Genomic DNA, 24,543 nt, shown 5'->3' with positions numbered 1-24,543 from the left:
CCTCACACAGAAAAAAAGGCACTGTTTAGTCGACTGGGTCGAGAACACGTGATGACTGGCCTCCTGTTTGGGTAACCAAAGGCATTCTGACAGGGATACAGAGAGGCCCTCTTCTCCTGCTGGAATTCAGTGTTAACTCCATTTCTTTCCAAACAACTTTAAGATGATGTCGAGAGCCTGAAAGAGAGTCTCCTGTGTCTTAGAAGAAAAGGTTCATTTTCTTTCCGTTTGTATTTCTTAAGAGAGCCCAGAAGGCCACATTGGGTAAATGGAAAAACTAGACAGGAAAGAAAGATTGAGCAGGTTTTCAGGGGGAAAATGTTAGAGTCCACGTGGAAAGGGGGAGTGAAATGAGGCTGCTGTAGTCACTTGGCCCGGGCTCGGGAGGAAAGGCTCGAAGTCCTCTGCAATATTGGCTGGAAAGTTCAGACGTTTCCAGGCTGGCAGGGGGCAGGGGGCAGGGGGGCGGGAAGCTGCCAGATGAGATGTGGTGAACTCTGAAGGAGTCCGACCAGTCCCTTGCCTAAGTCAGGGTGGTCCGACTTACGGAAGCAGGAGAACTGGAGAAGATAGATGTGGGGCGTGGATGAGATGAGGAAGAGGTGGGAAAAAAAAGAAAGGGGCACTCAAGAGGAAAGCCTGCATCTCCTGACACGAATCCTAAAAGCAGCTCTTATTTTTAAAGGAACAGCACGGGCCTGTTCTGGATGAGGGATCAAGGGCCTTGGAACCTGAACCAGGATGTCTGTATCTAGGGGGGTTTAATTTCTACCTGGGGCATTTTTAATAACCCCAAACATGAGTGCATCGAGGACACCCGGAGTGGGGACAGAAGGGAAGGGGGATGGTGGGAAAAGGAAAGCGACGCACCTTCTTTGACACACGTGCTGTTCTTCAGCTGATAGCCGTGAGGACACTCACACATCAGGTCCCCGGACGGGAGGGTGCTGCCGGACACACCGTCTGGACACCTGCAGCTTCTAGTGTTGTTGGCCTTGGGCAGACACAGCAGGCTGCACGGCCTGGATGCACAGGAGGTGCTTCCTGGAAAGGAGACGGATGGTGGTGGTCAGGTTAGTAAACACCAGGGTGCACCGAACGCAGGCCTGAGACCCAGGGCGACTTCCTCCCTTTACAGACCCAGCAACACGAAGCTCAGGAAGAGAAAGAAGTGGCAAGTGTGAGACGGGCCCTGGCCGGATCGGATGGCCCCGGATCCAAGCCAGGCACCCACCGGTCCTCCTGGGAATCTGAAGTCAGGACGCTGAGACACCACAGGGTAGGTGGGGAGCGGATCCGGGAGGAGAGTCATGCCCCATGGGTGTCACAGGTGCTGCAGGGGATCACAGGTGCTGCAGGGCAAGCCAAAACCTGTACAAATCAGAGCCGTGCAGGTAGGATCAGGCTGCAGCGTCAGGAGGATGAAGCCGACTTAGGGAGAGAAGAAAGGATGACACCAGGACGAGGGAACGGGGAGGGGGAGGGAGGACGGCTTTGCCAGGCCCAGCCCCAATCCCCATAGGTGCACCTGCACCTCCTATATTGGGTTCCTTCCTATCCCCCCTTCATTCTTTCCACAGCACTTTTCACTTGAGTTAGCTTGAGTGAGCTTACTATACCTTGTGACCCAAAAGCCCTTAATTAGAACATACACCTGAGAAACAACAGGGCTCGGACAAAAATCTGGGCCTGCCCTTCTCAATTCCTTTATGCCAGGGCACAGCTGCTGAGCCCAATGAGGAACCAACCAGAGACCCATTAGGCAATAAATCCACATGCAATGAACCCACATAAGGACCAGTCACTGTTGATCTAGCCCACTATTTCCAATCTTTTCTCTGGTTTAGCTTTCTAAAGAGAGTGCCAGCTAGAGTCCATACAATCCTCCACTGTGCTCTCAAGGGAGGACTTCTGTGGATGGGCAGTGATGGAAAAGGTGTTTTCTACCCTCCACGTCTTTCTGGGAAGGAGAGGGAGGACCCATAACCATTTCCTAACAGCTGAAAATATGATGCGACTATAAAGCAACGTGAAAGCCATGTAAATTAAGAAATGTATTTTTTCCTTTTGCCTGTGACTTCTCACCAGCAAAACTGGGAAAAAGAAACATAAATGCTTGGATAAAACTCAACTGATAAAGATTCTTCAGCTGTGCCATCTCGTGGACAGAGAACCCCCCCAGAATGAAATCCAAGTAACCGGTTTCCAGCCAGCCAAGATCTGAGCTACGCCACGCCTCTGCTGGCCTCTGGCAGGGAAACAGGGTTCATTAATGACAATCAGTACTCAGATGGGTGATGACACACTCAGAAGCCTTGGATGTGTCGGCACCTCATCGGTGTTTAACTGGTATTACACATAAAAATAAAAACCCCCATGGTACAGCAACAGTATTGCTTTCATGCTACAGATCCAAGAGCACAAGGCACTACCAAGTAGATAAAATACACACATCCACAGGGGGAGACCTGTATGATGAAACATTCAAAAGGGGTTTGCAAATGACTCCATCAACCTATAGGCTGGATTATCATAGTGAATAACCTGCTGACTGGAGCAGAAATGCCAGAAACCAGCTCCCGCTCATCTGTTCCACGGGCAGACACTGTCCCTTTATCTCAAATACACCTGCCGTGGGCTGCAGAAGGGAATGTTGAGCTGCCAGTAACGAAAACAACCCCATCTGGGGTTCTGGAACATGTTCTTTGTATTCAAAGGATGCTGTCATGTTTGACGTTACAAGAAATTGAATAATAGAATATTCGAAAAACACTCAACGACAGGAGTATTTTCACATGGGTCGTGTCTGTAAAATAACACAACTGACATTTTCCCGTGCAGGGCAAATGTTCCCACCCGAAGAAGCAAGAGGTGAAAGTACAGTGCCCAAAGGGAGATGCAGTAATTCAGGAGATTGGTCTCAACAGACTCGAATGAACCTGCAGCCCGAGAGGCAGGGCCAGGGACAAACCCCAACCTAGGCAGCCAAGTCACTGACCCCGACCCCAAGAGTTAGGCAGGGCAGGAGTGTGTGGGCAGGTCCAAAGCCACAGTACAGAAAATGGGAGTACTAGTTACAGAGAACCCGGGAGAGCACGGAAGGAGGATTCAGCAGAGTTCCACTACAACACAGCTAGAGACCCCTCACCCAGGATGCCACAGCCTTTTGTGGGCAAGGTGGGCAATGTGAAGAGTGGACAGCCTTCATCTCCAAAGATGTCCCTTTAGAAGACCAAACACTTAGCCCCACAGTGTCTTCACTAGGCGTAGTCAGAACATTGTTAGACTTCCTCTTTGGAAAACTCCCCCAGAACCAGTTTAGGAGCCAAAATTGCTATTATCTCGCTTAACGATCTACATACTTGACAATTATCAAATCCACCCCACACGATAAATATCTGTCTTCACTACAGACACTGAAAAGCATGTGTTTACTGCCGGCTCTGAAGGAGAATTCAGAGAACTCCCGAGTATTTTAACCCATTACAGCATCAGCTGCATACATGAATAGCCTTGCAAAGTACGCTGTTTTAAGGAAAGAACACTCTTCATGAAGAGTTAATTCCAGTAACGCTGTGTAAAAAGCAGCCAGGTATAAAGACCCAAAAATGCATCTGTTTATAACCAAATATCCCAAAGAGACACTTTGCAAGTGAACAAAATGCTTATCCTAAACAAGAATCAATCAAAATCTAGTACTTCTCGATCACCGTTGTATCCCACGGCACTGCTAATCCAACAACAGATCACAGACGGAACAGAGCCTGATGGTTTTATTGAAGTTCAAGCTTTGAAGTCAACTAGGCCACGGTTCAAATGCTCACCACTTACTAAATGTGTGATGGAGAAAAGGTACGGAACCTGACTTCCACATTGTCATCTATAAAATGGGAATAATAATACGCACGGACTTGGGGAAGGTTAACTGAGGTTATACAAGCCCACTGAGCAAGTCAGTGTGGTGCTTATGACACAGGAAAATCTCTTAGAGTAAATGCCGTTATCACTTTACACACGGCTAGTACAAAGTCCTGTGTGTGTTAGGAGCAGACAACAAAGTTAATAAAGCTCGACTGGCACCAGGGATTGCCACTACCCATCGTGAACTTGTAATACTCTCAGTGTCCGACAAAGCAGACAGGACTGAGCAAACAAGTTCAAGGCCAAGAGACATCCACTGCACACCGGCAGTGCTGGCAGCCAGGTGCCACTGCAAATGCTTTGATGTAACCCAAACCGGCCTGAGACGTGACATACTGGCTTCGCTGGCCCTGTGTCTGCGGGCAGGAGGTCCCCGGGAAGCGGGAGACAGGCCATGATTCCCCCTTTACGTCTCAAAGAGTCACCTTCCTTTAAACTAGCCAGAGTAGCTCCGGGGTCACAGCGGTGACCGCATGGCAGCTGGGATAAAGTGACCGGCCGAGACTCGGGGTGGGAACCGGGGTTTACAGGTCCATCGGAACACAGGGTTGCAGGAGCTGAGGCTGTGTGCTCAGCCAACACATGCTGACAAGCACATGTCAAAATGCAGACCTGCTTTTCTGGACGGGGAGGTAACTTGAAGAAATGCTGAGAATTCCCTCGGCTTGCCAGCGGGGCGGATCAGTAGGGCTGGGTGTCCTCCGTCAGAGGCCCTGAGATTTCAGCCCCTGGAGCTGGAAAGCGTGATTCCTTTCTCTCTCCTTGTTTCATTCTTTTTTTTTAAATCTTTTTCTCTGTTTTGTCTTTGAGAGAGTGTGTGTGTGTGCGCGTGTGCTTTTTTTGTTTTTTGTCTCTCTGCCTTATTTCAAAACAGGCACCTCCTCTAAGAAAGAATGTGACTTCTTCGTCTTGTGGCAGAACTGGAACAAAAGCCCAGCTCCTAAACAAGGGAGGGGTCTTCGGGAAAGCTAATTCACATCTGAGATTTTGTTCCCTAATCTAGAAACCATGGACCATAATACCAGCCCTGCCCACCTCACGGGTCAGCTGTGAAGACGTAACAATAATGCAGACTTCCATTTCTAGGACACTTTACAGTTTTCCAAGCGTGTTTTCATGCTCTCTTCATTAGTCCCCAAAGGATAGCAATGATATCTATAACCGTATTATTTCCCCTTGTCAATTTTCTCTTAGCACAGGGCCAGCCAAAAACCACAAGACAATATCAACGTTCTAGTTCAAAACAGGAAACCTAGCAGTCTGTCAATAAAGGAGAGTCAGCAGACCCAGGATGCTACTTAATCCTGCTGAGATAAAGAGGGCTCTTCTTAAAGGGACTATTCTTCTGGGGAGTACCCAGATCCCCCTCCTCTAGAATCAACAGTATGGTCGGGAGATACACAAGGGGCAAGGGCCGTGCGGTAAGGAAGAAGGTATCCTACTGAATAGTCTCGGACCCCAGGACCAGCCAGGCAGAGCCTTGCAGAAGTCCTTGAAGCCTCAGCCTACAGTCTTTCATACACCCGTTCTCTGCACCCACCAGCAACACTCCCCACCCCCCATCCCTTCTTCTTTCAACAAGTATGAATTGAGCAGCTACTGAGTGCTGGTCATTGGTAAGATTACTGAGCAAGAACAAAGACAGGATCTCCTTCTTCATGGGGTTTAGAGTTTCACAGTGGGGACAAGCGAATTAAGTCATCATATAACTAGATCTCACATTGCGAGGGAAGTAGGGCTCAATGAGCAACTGGTCATCTGAGCAACCAGAGAAGACGGGACTCCTGTCGGAAGCTACGCACCCAGCACAGCATCACTCCCTGTCAGGGTGCCAAGCGGGGATTAAGTGCACACTGGGCCTCTCCAGCTGCAACAGAAGCCACACCACCCATCAGTCAGGGGCCAAAGGCGGGAGGAGGGTGTAATTTACCCACCGAGCACCAGCGTTCCAGGCAGGCAAAAACATGCTGTCTTCCAGCTGTTTGTGTATCATTAGAAAAGAAATTAAGATGTCATAGGAAGAAATTAAATAATGCACATGTTGTCATGACAGGCTGCCACATCCTGCTTGATCAGAGACTGCCCACACCCAGCCCCTTTCAAGAGATCAACTCGACAGAGATTAAGGAGGAGATGCTGCCTTACCGGTTGTTTTCCCCCGGTAGAAAATCTTCAGGTCCATGGGCCCCGTGAGCCGGTTCGCCAGAATCGCCATCTCAGACCCGCTGTATTTGGAAGCTCGGAATATGCTGAGCTGTGACCAGTCGTCCCAGTAGATGTCATTCTAAAAAGAAAACCTCTGTTAGTGAGTCAGCTCTTCTGTCTTTCTTCCCGGACCCTCATTCAGACCAAGAGCTCCAGCATGCCGTGGACACCTAACATTCACTGGCTGAATGATCAGCCTGATCAAGATCTGACTTAAATGCAAGCCAGTGATTTTATCCAAACCTCACCAACTACCCACACTGAAGGAACGACCCCAAAGAAACTATCCGATAAGCATCCGATAAGTCTGACCACAAGTCGAACCCTTCCGTCGAAAATCTGAACAACCATTTTGGGTTCTAGAGTCGAAGCACAAGTGACAGGCCACCCCCAGGAGGCAGAGGTGGGACAGGGCTCATCTCAAGACATCAGGGAATGAAGAGAGCAAACCTCACAAGAGACCAAGACACAGAGCCAGGGGCTTCCCTGGGGACGCAGTGGTTAAGAATCTGCCTGCCAATGCAGGGGACACGGGTTCGATCCCTGGTCCAGGAAGATCCCACATGCTGTGTAGCAACTAAGCCCACATGCCGCAACTACTGAGCCCACGTGCTGCAACTACTGAGGCCCACGCACCTACAGCCCATGTTCCGCAACAAGAGACGTCACCACAATGAGAAGCCCACGCACCGCAATGACGAGTAGCCCCTGCTCACTGCAACTAGAGAAAGCCCGCCCGCAGCAACGAAGACCCAATGCAGCCAAAAAATAAAAAAATTTTTAATAAAAAAAAAAAAAAAAAAAAAAGACACAGAGCCAAAATGAGGCTACCGATACTGAAAGGCAAGCCAGGAATTTTCATGGGATGCAACCTCAAACTTTTGAAAGATGAACAGTGAGCATCCTGGATCCCTGGCAGCTCTGTCTGGCATCCCTCCCTATGGGCAGAAAGAAACTGCCTCCAATTCAGAAATGAGCTGATTTTCTAAGTTAGATAAGCATCTCTGCAAAAACCCAGAGACAGCAGGCTCTACACCTCAGTCTGCTCCTCACCTACACTGACAGGTTGCCCAATGCTGGAACAGGTGAGGCCCCACCTTAAAGACAGCAATGGCGTAGGGGTGTGGGAGGTTGTCCAGGATGACGGAGCGCTGCTGGCCGCTGAAAGTGATCCGCTCGATGCAGTCCAGGTAGGCATCCGTCCAGTAGATCCACCGCTCGTCCACGGTGATGCCATTGGGCCACTTAACGTCCTCCGACACAAGACGATAGGCAGCCGAACCATCCATGTTGCTCCGGTAAATGCCAGGCCTCAGGTCCCCCCAGTCGGTCCAGAACATCACCCTGGCCAAAACCGGGGAAGAGCACACATCCCATCAGAACTGGGGAAATGGGAGCTCAAAAACTGCTCCGAAGAGACAAGCATTCAGCCAGTTAGTTCAGCACTGTTATTATAATCTCTAATTCTAATAGGTAAAGCCACTTAATTACTTGACCCACAAATTCTTTTATTGGAATTTATCTATGGTATAATCAAGTTATGCAAAGACAATGTACAAAGATGTTCACCACAGCATTGTTCATACTAGCCAAAAAAATATATATAGGTGTGTATACACCTATATATTTAGGTGTATATACATGTATACACACAAAAATGTTAATCTATAAAGTGATACATTATGGTACACACAAAAGAATATTATGATGTCTAAAGATCTACATGTGCTCACATAAAACAATCTTCAAACCATATTAAATATTTTTAAAACATGAAGAATAGTAAATATCCTATAATCCTTTCTGATACGCGTGTTTGTGTGTGTGTCTGTGTGTGTCTATGTGTCTGTGTTTAAAGGGCATACACGTGTACACGGGTAAAAATAAACTCTGAATGATAACTCTTAACCAAGAAACTGTTAACAATGATTACCCCTAGGAAATGTGAGGGTGAAGAGTTAAGAGAATGGAGGAAACAAATATTTTTCGTTTCATAAACTTCTACTCTTTTAATATTTTTAATCAAATGCATATCTTATTTTCAGAATTTTCTTTTAAAAATCGATCTAATTCTCAATCATAAATGCTACAAAGCCTCATCCAGAATTTCCCTTTTAGCTCTGTTTCCTTAAGTTAATAATAAATTAATAAAAAGCACCTCTGCGTTTCCCAAGTGCATACAAATTGCTGGTAAGAAAACACAAGCTGGGGGGCAGAGAAAAGAAGCAAGAGGTTAAATGTGTGTATCACACGTTAAACTCAAGATAAAGACTCCTTACAATATCCAACTATGTGGGCCTGACTATGTCCAGAGAGACTTTTAATACTACCTTTTGTTAGAGAAACACCCCACAGCTGTGAGACATCTGGGTGCCTACAGAGATTCTGATGCTTGCTAATGGAAAGGGGATGGAGCTAGCTGCCCAGGATGACTAAGTCATGGTTCCAAGACTTGCAGGTCATAGATTATTTCAACCACAATCATTAGAAACAAGTTTCTGTCCAGCAGTTTGCTGTTCCATGAGAATCTGTCCGTTACAGCATTGGACACACACAGATTTCCTTTGGGACCACACTTACCCGTCTTGGGGCACGAGGACCAGAGCCCTGGGCCGGTCAAGCACAGAGGAATTGACAACCGTGAGTCGGAAGTCGCCATCTGGATTCCCCACCTGACAAAGAAGGGGAAAAGGCCAAGACGGGTCTGAGCTCCTTAAACATTGCTAAGTTGCCTACTTGGCTCCCTCCTACAGATGGGTCCCTTTATGGCCGCCTGATTCCCCTACAGACTGATCTGTAAACCTGCTCTGACCTCCAGCCAGAATGAGTTCTTCCCTCCTCTGGCTCAGGTGACAATTCTCACACAGTCTGACAGCGGAGCCAGCGCCACCCGTGCCCCCAGTCCTGGGGGCTTGATGACCTGCACGAAGTAAGTGCTCACTGTGTATTTACTAACTCCACCCACCTCCGCTGCTCCAAGCTCCAAAGCCACCAATGGCTCTGCTTTGCCCACAAAACAAATTCTCAACGTCACCGCCTTGCCGTTTAAAAGCCTCCACAGACTGCTCTCTCCACATTCTCTCCTCCACACAGGCTCCTACAACTTCAGGGAGGCTGATCTTCTCATGGTTCCCCAAGCCTGACATACCTGCTCCCGTCTGCTCCCACCAGATCCACCCCCAGGCCCACCTGCTCTGCTGACCCTTCTGAGCCGCCTTGATCAAGGGGCAGCCACTCTTACACCATTTCACACACCGTATTTGAGCTGTACACTGTGGACGCGTGTGGACACTGAAGCTTTACCTGCACCCTTCTAGCGGAGCGCTGACCACACTCAATTAAAAAAAGGAGCGGAAGAGTAATAAGAAGACCACCGACGCACCGCTCAGTGTGTGCCCGGCGATGTGCATCTTTCCATTCCGTTCTCTCAACCACCCTGTGAGGGGAACACTCCAATGATCCCCTCCTCGATCAGGGCTCAGCTCAGGTGTCCCTTCCAAGACACTTCCTCTCCCCAGTCACACAGTCACATTGCCCCCATTTGATGTTCTTTGCCGCACGTGGCAGCAATAGAACGGATGGACTTATTTCTTCATTATTTTGCTCCACTAAAACCTAATCTCTCTCAGCACAGGGACCTGTGTGTCCTGCCTCCTGCTGTATCATCATGACCTAAAACCATACCTGGCACGAAGTGTGCCCGAAAACAGCACTTGTCAAATGACTGAGTGGATAAAGGAATCCTCACCTTACAGATGAAGAAACTGAAGCTTAGAGGGGATAAGAAACTTGCCCAAGTCACTTAGCTACTAGAATAAAGACTGAACCCAGGGCTTCCCTGGTGGCGCAGCGGTTGAGAGTCCGCCTGCCGAAGCAGGGGACTCGGGTTCCTGCCCCGGTCCGGAAAGATCCCACGTGCCGCGGAGCGGCTGGGCCCGTGAGCCATGGCCGCTGAGCCTGCGCGTCCGGAGCCTGTGCTCCGCAACGGGAGAGGCCACAACAGTGAGAGGCCCGCGTACCGCAAAAAAAAAAGACCGAACCCAGGTCTGTCTCTCGAGTTTGTGGCTTTTGTCATGTAACTTCCCCCAACTCTCTGGGTCTCTCTGCTTCTACTGTGCCTTCCAGTAAACCACGAGTCATGTCTCCCCAGTGAAATCAGTATAAAGAGGTGCGGAGGCAGCGCCCCACTGCCTCAGCAGGAACACGCAGGGGTTGAGCACATGCCTAGGAGACCACGACTTCTTACCCTCCCAGTGCCCTGCGGAGCTCAGGTGCAGACAGATGAAGTGAAGATACGAGAGCACCTACCTTACAGGGTGGCTGTGAGAAGTGAATCAAATAATTCCTGCAAAGTGGTTCCAACAGGGCTCCTCATCATTAATAACAATGATATTATGATAATAATCACGATATTATCTTCATTATGCTAATTGACAGCATAATACTCGAGCGTGGCTGTTATGGCATTGTAAGAACGCTACGGTATCATTATCATCATTGCTGTTACTACTCTATGCTTCTGCTAGCCCAAAAGTAAGTATTCAGGTATCTTAATGAAATCTCTGTTTAACAGATTCAGGCACCCTGTTCGTACACGGGACCTCCATTCTCTGCATTTCTCAGGGAATCTCCAGAGGAATTAGACACACTGGCTCCTGCTTCTGTGTCAAATCTGGCTCACAGCCCAGGGGCTCCCCTACTTGCATAATTAAGGACATACCTCAATCTTTTTGAAGCCAGAATCCACCCAGTAAAGTAACTGGCTGAGGGGTTCAAAAGCCAAGGCTTCCACTGTCTCCAGGCCAGAACTGACGATCACCTCTTGCCCTGCACTCCCGTTCAAACAGAGGCGCTGATGAGAAAGAAAGAAAGAAGAAACGGTGTGAAATGTTCAAATGACCTCCAGCCAAATCAGCCCCTTCGATGGGAACCCACTTATTCAATTGGCTTGAAGGGTGAGGGCGGAGATGTTTTATATTCGTAAGTGTTCCAGATGCATGAAGCTGGTTTTTGATAAAAGCATTTCTAAAATGGATTATGGCTTCCTGTTTGAAGCAGAATAACTAAACAGAACTGAATCTTTTACATCACCTTGCATTATCATCATGAACACCGGTCACTGAGCTGTGTTGTATCACAGTAACGAGGTGGAGATGACCAAAATGCGTAAGTCTGTCTGCTTTTAAAATAAACGAAACCAGACGGCTGTTATTTTTTAAATCCTGTGTCTGCTTTTTATAAAAAGCCTTTCCTCCCTCGGGAGGCTCCTAGCCATCAGGTGCTATCGCTGGGACAGTAACGGGCAGTAGTCACTGCCACCCCCCCACCAAACCCTTCAGATACCCGGGCCCTGTAAAATTTCTGTTGGGTTGGAAGTCCAGATAAAACTTGCTAGAATTGCTTTTCTAAAAGGATTAAATAAGCAACGAATAAATATCAAATAGCTCTCCTTTAAAATGCATGGGTCTGAGTGTATGGCCATCTATCTGGCCTGCATGGCGACCTTCACAGCTTACTTCCTGGTTCTTGACCGTGCTCAGAATAGCTGAAATGGATAATTACGTGAACTATGGAGATCAAGTGTTACTATATCACGGCTTGGAAAGAAGGATGCTAACGAGGCAGTGCATACGATAGGGAGGGACTAATAGTGCTACATACCGAATCCTAAAATCTTTCCAGCAGGTAAAGGGAGACCTCACTTATAAGCAATACCACAGATTGGGGGCTCCCTCTGTCCTTCCTACAAGGACAGAGGTAGGTAGGGAAAGAACATACTAAAACAGAAAACTGAAAAGTGTCATCCGTTGGCCCTGAGAGGAGTTACAACTTAAAAACCTCCAATACCCATCTCCTTGGGCCACTCTGCAAGAAGCTTACCAGGACTGGGCAGTCACGAGGCACAGCCCTCATGAGCAGACCCAGAGTGCACGCACCTGGATGATGTCCAAGGCCAGGTCGGACCAATACAAGCAGTTGCGGTCATAGTCGAAGTCCAGGGCCACCGCTGCCCGCAGCCCGGTGAGAGGCAACTGCTCGGTGGCTCCGGAGGTCAAGTCGTAGCGGTGGATGGACTTGCGCATGGCGTACAGGATGAACTCGTTCTCCTCTGCACAGACACACAAAGACGACAGGGGGCTGGACCTGGGGATGCTGAACGGGTCCTCGCACGTCTGACCCTCTTTTTTCTCACCCATAAACCTCAGAGCCACTGCACGTGGCGTGGGTCAAGTGAGAACGTAGGAATCCAGACTTAGAAGGTGGGTAAAGGAATCACATTTCTGCCTTGGGCAAGTTTCTTAAACTCCCGTGAATCTCTGTTTCCTCTGCAGAGTGTCTACTTGCTACATTTTTAAAAAATCTAGATTCCCTCCAGTAGTCATGCTCCAATAGCTATTCTTCAGAGCTCGGCCCAAAAGTTTTGGTCACACTTGACAAAATAATTACACCAATCAGCACGTTCCTCCTTGTCACAGGACTGCATCACGTGGCATCGTAATCTTGCTGACTAAAGACCCCAAGTCGCTGAAGACTTACAGCTAAGTTTCCTAATCTATTTACTCACCCATTCAATATTGTTCACAATGACACAGAGCAATTATATCACCCTACTATATCTTCAAAGCAAAAATACATCCTTGGCCACCTACAAAACGTTTTACAACATAATCATCACAAAGATTCTATTTCTACTTAAATACTTACACAACGTACACACTATGTACCAGGCATTGTCTGATCCCAGTAACAACTGTATATAGGAAGAACTACTATTAACTTGATTTTACAAATGAGAAAACTGACAGCAAAGAGGTTAAGTGACCCACTCAAGGTCACACAACTAGTAAGTGGCAGAACCAATATTTGAACTCGGATGGTCTGGATCCAGAGTCTATGTTTTAACACCCAATGGTGTAACACTGATGGTGCCATTTCTCAAGACATAGAAATAGAAGCCCAGGGTGCTTACGAGACTGACTTAACGTCAGACAACTAGGAACGTGAAGAGCTGGTGCTCTATCCCTTCCACTTAGGGAACAGCCTGGAAAACATCCAGATTCTTCCAAGGGAATGGAGATGAGCAACACACCTGCATCCATACCTGAGGCATCCGTTGTGACAATATGTTACATCTGGGACCAAGTTGCAAATCTGGATCCCTCTGCTGCATGCCTGCACGGTGACTGTGGTTGTTTGCTCTCTCTCTCATCCCATTCATTCAACGAGTTAACATGTCCTAGCCACCTCTGCTTTATAAAGGCTTCAGTATAGATAATGCACCCCCAAAATGTAAGTCTACCTACTATTTTTTACCAAAGGTAAATTTGCCTTCTTTTCCTTCAGTATTACTTCACTTCAAAAGTATCTAAGCCACCACCACATGACAACAAACCCTCCCTTTGGTTTGCAAGAAAACCTTCCCACTGTAATTCCCAGGGGAGGGAATAGTCAAGATGAAAAGTGCCGAGCTTGTAAATGACACTGGAATCAAGGATTCTCATGGCAGCTGCCGCGTTTGTAAATGACACTGGAATCAAGGATTCTCATGGCAGCTGCCGCGTGGAGATGCGGAGACACATTCACAACAGCAAGCCCTTCACCCACATCTCTCTACCATCCAGAAACCTCATTCTGTTGCTTTGGGTTTTTTTTTTTTTCCCTTCTAACCAACTAGTGCCTTTTTAGTAGAGTCTGAGTCCTGAAACACCTGCCTTAGGATTGGGTGTAGAGGAACAGACAGCATTTTGTGTGCAATCCTTAACTTAGAAAAGAAATAGAATTCTTGGTAAATCCCAGCCATACATGAGCCCAGCCTAGAGATGTGCGTTATTATCCTAATCTCAAAGGAAGAAAAATTACTTCACTTTTAAAAATCCTTCCAGACGACCAGATTACCTCATCTTTGCAAACATATTATGGTTCCACATTAGCCCTATAAAACCATCTTTTCCTTTCTTGGTACATCCTTGCCTTCTATTCCATGCTTTCCAAAAAAAAAAAAAAAAAATCATTTAGGAGGTGGCCTACACTACAAATGAGATTTTTCCACTTCATTCCCTATTCTATCTTCTCGTATCAGAAGAGAAAATAGCTTTCCTACCAGTTTAGACAGTTTTAAACAAACTGTTTTGTCCCTCGCTGAATTACCTTCAGAAATATTTATTACCAAAGTACCTACTCCAGCCCCTTAAGAGCGATCACTCAAACCCAAGCCCTCATCAATAACAGCTCTCGTGAGGGGACTGTTTGAATATTATCTGCTCATTTGTGGGAATCTGCGGAAGCCATGTTCTTTTGAAGTCTCCACAGTGAGGGATGTTAATTACTCAGTAATGATGGAAGATTAAATTAAGGGACTAATGAGCTTAGCATGAAAAACACCAGGGCAAACTGGCGAGCAGTGAGCAAAGCAGAGGGCTGCTCTTCCCTGCCCGCAGAGGACGAGGCTGTTCGCTCACGCTTCCTTTGGCGCTGATGGCTGTTCCATCAGACGCCACCACCACCAATGGAGCCAGCTCCAGTCACGCACCTTCCCCGAGAGGCATGAGCAGGAGGGAGGGCTCAGAGGGAAGAGAAGCCCTACATGAAAAAGACTAGAAACGGAGCAAGGAAAGGAAAGATGCTAAGAGATTAGCTCTTTGTTAAGGTATCATAATTTCACGTCTATATTACAAATACCTCAACATCTGCTATCACCACCAAATCAACTTGAAATGTTTGGAGCACATTATACCTTTATAGCATGTGCGCTTGCTGTAAAAGTTTCCCCCGATAAGCAGGCACGTGATCACCTCAAAGAACGGGAATGGCGCTCACATGCCACTTGAGTGATGGCCGAACAAGAGCATGAGGCTTGGAGTCTGAATTCTAGCTCTGTCACTTACCAGATGTGTGACCTCAAATAAATTGTTTAACTCTCTCCTCTGAACACACTTCCTCATATTAAAAAAAAAAATGGAGCTAATAATATCTGCTTCACTGGGTAGTTCTAAGGACTAAACTGATAATGCATGGAAAAGTACATTAAAATGTGTAAAATTCCATAAAAATATTAGTCATAATTATTGTTATAAAAATTAAGATAGATCACTTAGCTATTTCCCAGAAAGCCATGAGTCTCTTTCTATGACAAACAAACAGATCAAGGAACACACAGAAGGCCTAAGGGTGCCCTCAGCCCCCCACGCCTAGAATACAACAGATGCCAAGTAAGTATTTTTCAATGAACAAAAGGGATTTCCCTCCGAAAATGTCTTCCGTTCCTATAAAAACATAAGGTTATAAAGAAATGTTGTTTGGATACCATGCTTAGGGGGAAACGGGAGCTCTGAGATACCCATCCTTTCTCTCCAGGAAGTCTGAAGAGCCAGGTGAGATCACGGGAATGCTTCAACAATGTCTCGACAAGACAAAGGGAAGAAACCACGTCTCACCTGCCAAAGGACACGGCACCAGCTCTCCTTCCAGGCGTACTTCAACATCTCCTCCACTGCAGGTGTCCCCAGAAATCTTCCGATAGCTGTCACCCCCACCCAAGAGTAAGAGGTCAGAAACATCAAAGAATAGTCATAAAGGAACATTTACCCATCCATGGACAGTACAGCTTATCTATTCATTTTCCTATACAGCAAGAAGAAGGAATTGAATCATTCTGAACTGCTTCTGCCTGTAAATAAATGAGGTAGCACAGACAATTTGGAGCACTGTCCCAGGCGAGAGTTTCACACATACCGATGACCCTTGAACAGCTCCAGGGTTAGGGGCACTGACCAACCCCCCACCACTACAGGTAAAAATCCACGTAGTACTGCTACCTCCACCTCAAAATCAAAGGAATTCATAAATGACTCGCCCAAAGGCAGGAACTCGAATAGTCTGAGTAGAATCAGGATTAGAACCCTAGTTCTTTTGATTCTACATACTGTGATCTCTCATCGAACACAAACTTTCCCCCACCTGAACTTAAAAGTACAATGAAAATACAGGTATTATATTTACTGAAGAAACTCCACATGTAAGTGGACCTTACATGCATTTCAAATGTGTATTGTTCAAGAGTCAACTGTATCTCTTCAACACAATGCTCTGAAGACGTGCACTGGCTGAAGTTTATGACTTAAGAAACAACTGGAGTTGCAGAGACGCTTACAGACTTGCATTTTTTTCCACAGGGGGCTAGGGTGGGGAGACGAGTTTGCAAACGTCACAGTTTTAAATATTCCCCAAGCTACCTGAAACCTGCTACCTTGGAATTCTGGCATTTAGAGTATGAAAGGAACCCAGGTGGTCGGTCCTCTGTGCTCTCCATACCAAGTGCAGACCCGCCGTGTCCCAGACATGGCAACCTCTGTGAGACGTACCCTCTGGTTCTCCTGTAAGCAGAACCCACAGGACAAGGCACGGGAGGGGAGTGCGACTTCCCAGAAAACTCAGGATCCGGAACACAAACCTCTAATAACAAATCTTCACTCATCTTGAAGCCAAAGTCACTGAAAAGGCAATTGGGGATCGGTAAGACCGCTGGTTGACACACTTCAGGTATTTTGGGACCCTCCCTGGCGACATCCACCCTACTGCCCACCACCTGTATTGTAAGTTACTCAACATGTCCCTTTAACGAATACTCACTATTTTACACTAATGCATTTTCAAAAGAAACTTTATAACGGAGTCGTAATTGGAAAACCATTATCGTATATGCCATAAATAGACAGAAACGAGACAGATCATGATGCCAGAGACAAAATAATACTGACTTTTTTTAGCTGGACCCAGTTCCCTGTCCAGAGACTCTGGGCCTGCCCTCTGTTTGTTAAAAGCAATTGGCAAATGTGAAGAATTACTAGCACCCAGTGAGACTTTCTCCTTGACATGACTGGAAGGATTAAAAGAGAAATTTAAAGGAACCGTCTTTTTTCTAAACTAAGGATTCAATGTTATTTAAGAGCATGTCCACCTTCTCCCTAAAATCACCGTGGGGGCCTCCTCGTGCACTTCGGGACCCAGACCTTCTGCAATTTGGGGACCACATCTCTTCCACACTGGCCAGCTAGCCAGGCAGAGCCCTGGGGTAGGAAGCAGGGGTCCCAGGTCTAGTCTTGGCCCTGCCCTTGTCTGCGTGAGTGGACGGCTCTAAAACGAGGCAGCTGTACTTGCCAAGGTCTGGCCCAAACCATAAACTCGTAATCCAGTGGGACTTTCCATGTCGATGTGCTTTACCGAAAAGCCTTCATTTACTCTATCAAGTATAACACCTACTGCAGGAAAAGTATTAACAGGTACAGGGCAAAGTGGTTCGTGTACATATTACATGACAGTCCACATTTAGCACCCTGTAGAGCATTTTTCAGAAGGGAGCAGTTTTATTACTGTACCAAACACGTTCCATTCATTAAATCCGGTAAATTTCTACGGAATGGCTGCTTTAAACCTTTTGGGGGACTAAGCAGAGCATTAATTACTCCAATGGCAAAGTACTCTTCTTGGGCAGTTTTTTCAAACTATGGGTCATGACCTAGTGGGCTGTGAAAGCATATTGGAGGGTCCAGACCTGCTTCCTCCCCCTCTCACAAAGAAATTGCAAAATTCATCGCACTTGAAAGTAAATCTTACCTCATAAAACTTCTGTTTACATAGATGTGTGTACGTGTCTACATACACAAATATGTGTAGGTACAGGATCACACTATAAAATACACTGCTTACTAGGAGTTGCAGTCAAGAGTTTGAAAAACACTCTTATTGGCAACCTGGGGGAATATAAAGATGTAAAAGAAACTACTCCTGAAATCAGGGAACATACAGGCAAGTAACTGTGCTTCCCAGGGAGGCCCGAAAGGACTGTTGGAAGTAAGTACAGCTGTCCCTCAGGAGCAGGACCAATGGACAGACACTGGGAGCTCGCCGATTCTCACTTCCTCTCTTCATGTCCATGTCCAGACCCTGCCCTCCCCACTGCCACAGGTCAGTGCCACCAAACCTTTCCAAGAGCCATGCAGTCAGGCTGGTTCCTTTCTAGAAGCTACAGCAAACAGGGCAACTACAGGATGCCCTGAAACACACCCTTCACCGTTTGCATGGTCATCATCCCACAATCCCATCTGGCCCAAAGCCCAAGAGGGGTGGGGCAGGCCGTTTCCTGGTCTCAGCCTCCAGTGGCTTTTAGCTGAGTGGGTGTGGTGGACCCATGGGGGGCCAGGCACCTGGCTTTTGCTTTTGGTTGTTGCTGTTGCTGTTTTGGGGGGATTTTAGAGAAAAACGATGATGATTTTAGAGAAAAACAAGCATAATAGTGTTCATCAAAAAAAAAATCAAGATTTGTCAGATTTTCTCACATATTCTTCATTTTGTCTTATTTTCAAGTATTTAACGGGGATAAAAGAGGGAGGAGAGAGGGCTCGTTATCTTTTCCATGACCAGGGTCCCCAAAGTCTCAATCCAGTTGGCAGGGATACCTCAGACCAGCAAAATCCCTCCGATTGGCATTACCATTTAGGGTTCTCTAAGGCAGGGCAGAAGGCAGCAGAGGGGCACTGAGCGGACATCACTGGGAACATTGAACAGCTCTGTGCTTCTGCCATGAAAGCGTCTACGTTGTTATCTTAGGACCACACGGCTTTCGGAGAGGATGCTCGTCTTCAGCTGTCTAAAGCCCTGCTGCTCTGAGGGGAGCTCTGCAGAGAAGCAGCCTCGGGGTCACCTGGAGCCTGGGCGACTGCAGGGCCCCAGGACAACCAAGTCAGGACTTGCATTTTAATGAGATCCAAGATGATTCACACGCACCTTCAAGTTTCCGAAGCACTGGTCTAGGACCGGAACTGCCTGAATCTGGTTGGCTGTTTTGTAAATAAAACTTTATCGGGTCACGGCCATGCCCATTCATCTAGGCGGCAATCTCGATACATAGGCAGAGCTGAGTAGCTGCAACGGAGACCACATGGCCTGCGAAGCCTAAAACGTTTACTCTGTGGCCCTGTTCCCACCTCTGGACTAGAACACATCCAAGGTTTCTGGCTTTAGTCAAGATAAGTGTGGCTTCCCAAAGCAACCTTTGGTTTCTTTATGCTTCGGCAACCACTGAAAAATGAGTTATGTGCTTATGATCAGTACCCGTGCTCTACCGAGAGCCCTGCAAATCTGGAATGACTTCATGCTGGATCACAGACCTGGGGGATTGTCTACGGGCTCTGAGACCCTATGTCTCTACTGCTAGCATCATCTTCCTAAAGCTAAGCTCTGTTCTGGTCATCAACTCTCCTCAAAAGCCTCCAAAGACATCCTCCTGCTTACAGAATATGGTCCACGCCCAAGTCTCCACCCCACCGTAGTCTCCCTCTTTTCAGCCTCATCTCCACTCACTGACCCCCAGTCGTACACCCAACAAGACATCCAAACTAAACCACCAGCTACACTTTCCTGTTTCCACACCTTCACGCTGCCGCTGCGTCTTCCTAGAACACTCCAGTCACACATCCAGATGCTTCTTCCTTAAAGCCCATCTCAAACAGTGTTGCCTCCAGAGATTTCCTGATTCCCCAGCAGCAAATCCCAGTCTCCTCTTTCCTATCAATAATCCCAGTAAAAGCACCTGTTCCTCCTCCAAGGTACCTGCATCTTCCCGTCTCCTGTTACAATGATTTGTGCGCACGTCATTTCTTCCACAATGTCAAGCAGTGCCTTGGATATTTTACTCAAGGACTAATGAATATACAAATATATATATATATGTGTATATATATATATATATATATATATATAAAAAACACCAACCCCCCCTCGTTTCAGATAAAGAAACAAATTCCCTCTAGAATAGGGCTCCTAACAAAAAAGGAGTTATCTACCATCGAACCTTCAGCATGTTCCTTTCTTGGGCTGCCCTCGTAGAAACAAATCCCAGAGTGATCTACTCCTGCATAAACCACTGCAACTTGCCTGGGTGTCACACCTCCACCGCATCACACGGCTGTAACAACTAAATGGAATAACCTGCATAAACAGTGCCTAGCACGGTTCCGGGCTCGTAAGAGATGCTTAATAAATATTTGTTTCCTATGATTCCCTCCCTTTCTTCAGGGGAAGGGACCACGTCCTAGTCTGTTTCCCACACCGGTGAGTGACCAGAATAGAACTCAGTCCCTGGCATGGATGTAGAACCCACCATTCATAGTCCTGGCGGGTACAGGAGCAGTTGGACAGGACCACCGGCCGGTCGAAGTCTTCTCCGTTAAAGCACGTGGCGTGGGGGATCCTTCGTTTGAAAACAGTCTTGTGCCCTAGCAGACACTCGCTGCCCCGCTCATCAGACGGGGACCACAGCTTGTAGTCGTTCTCTGTGCAGGGAACCCCTGAGGAGGAAGAAATACAGCATTACAGGCAGACCCACGCAGGGTTTCCTGTCCTGCCCGCCCCGCAGCCCAGCCACCCACTTCCCGTGCCTCCCGTTACTGCCCAGGAGGTGTGCAGGCCTCCGGAGCCAGCCCACCCCTCTAATCAGCCGGCTCTGAGGCCGGGCAGCAGCCCCCTGGTGTCCCCTGAAACACGGACGTGCATCTGAGAAAGATGGGAAGAAGCAAGCATCTTTGGTGCTCACTGTCTACACTTCTGAAAGATTTCAGCAGATTCTGCAGTTTCCTTTAGAAATAGGTGCCCAGAGGCGTTTATCTCCAGGAAGTTAGGTAGAGGCTGAATCCCTGAGAGATGGTATCACTCAGGAGTACTGTCCCTTGCCTGCTTCCCGAGGCAGCGTGGACGCATCTGGAAGTATGGCCCACTGCTCGGAAGGTATGGGATCTTCATGAAAGGAGGCTGAGAATTGGTCAGACAACCTGGACCGCCATTCCATCTACCCACATCCACTCGAAATTTAAGTAGAGTGGTTTCTGCAGGAATTCCAAAGTACACCAATGTCTATACTGGTAGTTTACGTCTTTTTCATATGTGTGTCTTTGGTCAGATTAAATGCTGAAATTGACGAACTACTGCCAACTCAACACCATTCCAATCAGCAAGCATTTATTAAACCCTTACTGACAATAAGGTTATCAGGCCGTCCAGTGGGTAGAATATAAATATGCACAGGGCAGGTTCTTGTGTCTAAAGACCCATGATCTAGTTGATGGGAGAGGACACACCCAGAGTGACAGACACAAATTTGTAATTCAAGGTGTGATGAGTACACGTACGCTAGGGACACAGAGAAGAGGGGAGAGATCTTTTGGTTGGGATTAGCAGTCAAGTGCATCTGATCCATGAGAAGGATTTCAACGAGTGCAAACTGAACCCAATGTCAGCCAAAGCAGAGAAGTTGCCGAGGGCAGGGTTGCACGGGGGTGAGGAAGGAAGAAGTATGATAAAGAAGTTCACTCTCCCTGCTCGCTTATGTACAGGTCCTGGGTCTGGGCTAGCAGATGGTGATGAGACCCCAGACAGCTCTGAGAGGACCCTGCATCACTAGTAGTAGTTACCCACTGAATTTGCCAAACTGGAACTGCTAATTTGGAAGTATGTTTTCCAAGCATTCATTCATTCACATGTTCAGCACACACATACGTAAACCTGCCCTGTGCCCGTGACCGCACAGGAAATGAGGATACAAAAGACAACGTGTGGCCCTATTAACAACTGCCCGAGCAACTGCCTCTGAATCTCTCATTCACTTACTGCATATGTGCCCATCTTCTTCAGTGGATCACAAACTCTTCCCAGGGCACAGTATCTAAGCTGATGCTTTGCTCAATAGGTATTTCCATGCAAAGGGCCGAGGAGGCAGCAGCTTACCCAAGGCATCCGTGGCATTGACCTGGAGGATCAGCCAGCTGTGGATGTTCTCTTTGTTGGAGCCAAAGATGGTGAAGACAGTGCTCTTCTCGCCGGGCTCCGTGAGGAGCCCGTACACAAACACCGGCTTCTCGGAGAAGATGAATGTTTTCCAGGTCTCCCCTTCGTTGGTGCTGTACCTGCCCAAATGCAAGTAAAAGGATCCTTGCGGTTAAAGTCTCTGGGGCAAGAGCTTGGTTTCCAGATAACATTCATCTGTAAGAGGAACCAGGGCTCCTTGGAGAAGTGGCTGATACTGGGCTAAAGCTGGGCAAGTTTAAGGTTGTGCCAGAAAGGGGGGAAGTGCTCACAGATGGATGCGGATGACCCAAAAGGACATGGGAGCCACCAACTGGCCAGTCTGGGAAAATATGAACTTAACAAAGAGAAATGATGGTAACAGATAATACACTGAATGAAAAGAGGCCATGGGTCTCTAAATGATACCAAACAGGAAGAGAAAGGGAGGAGGGAATTCTTTTTTATTATACTACACTGCTACCTAATAAATGTTGAAAACAATGACAGGATGAGAAAAGCGACTGTACTATAACCTCCCCACTGTAACAACCGAGTCAGACAAGAGGACCAGAGTGCTCACACGGTCTAAAGATATAAACTCACACTCACTGCAAAGGGGGATACGTAATTTACAGCGGACAATCTGAGGTACAGCCCTCGACAAACTTAGCATCACTCACAGTGGCTCAACCTGACATCGTGTACCTCCTGGATAAAGCACTGAGGATACCACATCATCTAGGCACTACTATTCCATGCGACTGGACAAATGCAGAATGCGGAACTTTCTACATGACAACTGGTCTGGATTCTTCAAAACATCAAGGCCATGAGAAACCAACCAACAAGAGGCAGAGGGCTTGTTACAGACTGAAAGAGACTAAAGAGGTATAATAACCAAATGCGATATGTAAACATGGACTGAATCCTGGATTAGAAAAAAAAAAAAAACAGCAGCTACAAATAGTAAAGGACAACTGAGAAAATATAATAGTCTATAAGTAATACTGAGTTCATGATCATTTTCTTGGGCGTGATAATGGCATTCTGATAGCGCAGGAAAATACGCTGACTTCCTGGAGATATGTGTATGTTTAAGTATTTGGCTATAAAGGGGCCCAAGAGCTGCAAGTTTCTTTCAAATGATTCCCAAAAAAAAAAGGGTGGCTGCACAGATGGATGGCTGGACGGATGGATGGATAGAAAGATGACAGACAGGATAGATGGCAAAAGCAGAGCAAACGGACAAAATGTTAACAATTGGTGATTAAGGGAGCTATAGGGGAAGGTCACGTGAGTAATTTTTATACAATTTTTCCAACTCTTCCCATAGTCTTAAAAATTAAAAAGTTGGAGGAAAGTGTGTCCGGAGAGAAGTCTCCAAGACAGACTACATCAGAACGAGAGAGAAAGCCCTTGAGAAAAAAAAAAAAAGCAGCACTTTAGTAACTGTATTGATTTCAAATTATCTTTTGTATCGAAGAGGAGAAGGAGAGGAAAGTGTGCCTGGTATTTGCTTCATCAGCCAGTAAGCTGGTGAGATGCTCACCATGAGAAACCACTCAATTAAGAGGGGGTTCATGAGGGTCACAGAGCTACTGGGTCTCTCAAATCCAAATTATATACAAAACTTTTCTTTCACTTTTCCCATGTTTTTGAGATATTAGTTTTACTCACTCAGGATCTTAATACTTGATGTAGTTCTTTTTACAACATCATTCAATCCAAACACTTCCTCTTGTCTTGAGATTACTAAAATTGGTACTTCTGCAAGAAGTGCTATGGGTTAAACCTAGTGGTGGGGCTACAGGGCAATGGGGACTAAGTAATCTCCTCCACAGATCTTCCTAAGAGGAGAAATTCTCTTCTGGCTGATATGCTTTTGGTTTAAGCTATCTCTGAAGCAGGTACGGGGATAAGGTAACTCATTCAATCTCTTTCTTGTAGCAGGGTGATGAGCGAATGGCTTAGTGCCATCTTTAAAGCAAACTGAACCAGCGGAGTCAGCCTATCAACCAGACATGATGGGAGCTATCCGTGTGATAATGCCGGAAGTCTGCCTATTTGCACATTGCCTAGGTAATTCTACTTAACAGCTCCTCGAACGCGAGATAACCTCAGGAAATGAATCATCCCATTTCTTGAGAAGTCCCCAGCAGACTCTGACCATAACATATTAATGAGACTAAAAAGCAGGTGCATGCAGGGATATTAGCTCGGTGCATTGTGACAGCCTGCAAGGGTGGGATGGGGAGAGTGGGAGGGAGGGAGACGCAAGAGGGAAGACATATGGGATCATATGTATATGTATAGCTGATTCACTTTGTTATAAAGCAGAAACTAACACACCATTGTAAAGCAATTATACCCCAATAAAGATGTTTAAAAAAAAAAAAAAAAAAAAAAGCAGGTGCATGGCCGAGTACAGCCCTGAACCTAAGAATAAACTGTGCATTTAAAAAACAGTGCTTTTTCAAAATTTTGGAGACATGGTAGTCACATTATCAACTGCAAAAGTTAAGGGAACATCTGTTCTGGACCAAATTCTGACCTCCAGAGGAGAACTTGTGCTGGTGAAGT

The 24,543-nt window shown here is 46.8% G+C and overlaps 1 protein-coding gene across 1 annotated transcript in view; it reads right to left on the bottom strand.

The window, feature by feature from the left end:
- SORL1 (sortilin related receptor 1) overlaps positions 1-24,543 on the bottom strand; it is a 114,034-nt gene that overhangs the window by 58,871 nt on the left and 30,620 nt on the right. Inside the window, exons 6-15 of the mRNA XM_024751966.1 lie at positions 21,904-22,082; positions 20,285-20,471; positions 16,488-16,616; positions 15,561-15,646; positions 12,063-12,235; positions 10,847-10,978; positions 8,707-8,798; positions 7,224-7,470; positions 6,067-6,205; positions 871-1,044 (exon numbers count right to left, since the gene is read on the bottom strand). Of these exons, the coding sequence (XP_024607734.1) occupies positions 871-1,044; positions 6,067-6,205; positions 7,224-7,470; positions 8,707-8,798; positions 10,847-10,978; positions 12,063-12,235; positions 15,561-15,646; positions 16,488-16,616; positions 20,285-20,471; positions 21,904-22,082 (1,538 nt within the window). The remainder of the gene's footprint in view (positions 1-870; positions 1,045-6,066; positions 6,206-7,223; positions 7,471-8,706; positions 8,799-10,846; positions 10,979-12,062; positions 12,236-15,560; positions 15,647-16,487; positions 16,617-20,284; positions 20,472-21,903; positions 22,083-24,543) is intronic.

This window comes from Neophocaena asiaeorientalis, unplaced genomic scaffold, assembly GCF_003031525.2.
Source record: "Neophocaena asiaeorientalis asiaeorientalis breed wild unplaced genomic scaffold, Neophocaena_asiaeorientalis_V1.1 scaffold747, whole genome shotgun sequence".
Lineage (NCBI taxonomy): Eukaryota > Metazoa > Chordata > Mammalia > Artiodactyla > Phocoenidae > Neophocaena > Neophocaena asiaeorientalis.
Note: the sequence above shows the minus strand (reverse complement) of the source record. Positions and strands in the feature narration are given on the sequence as shown.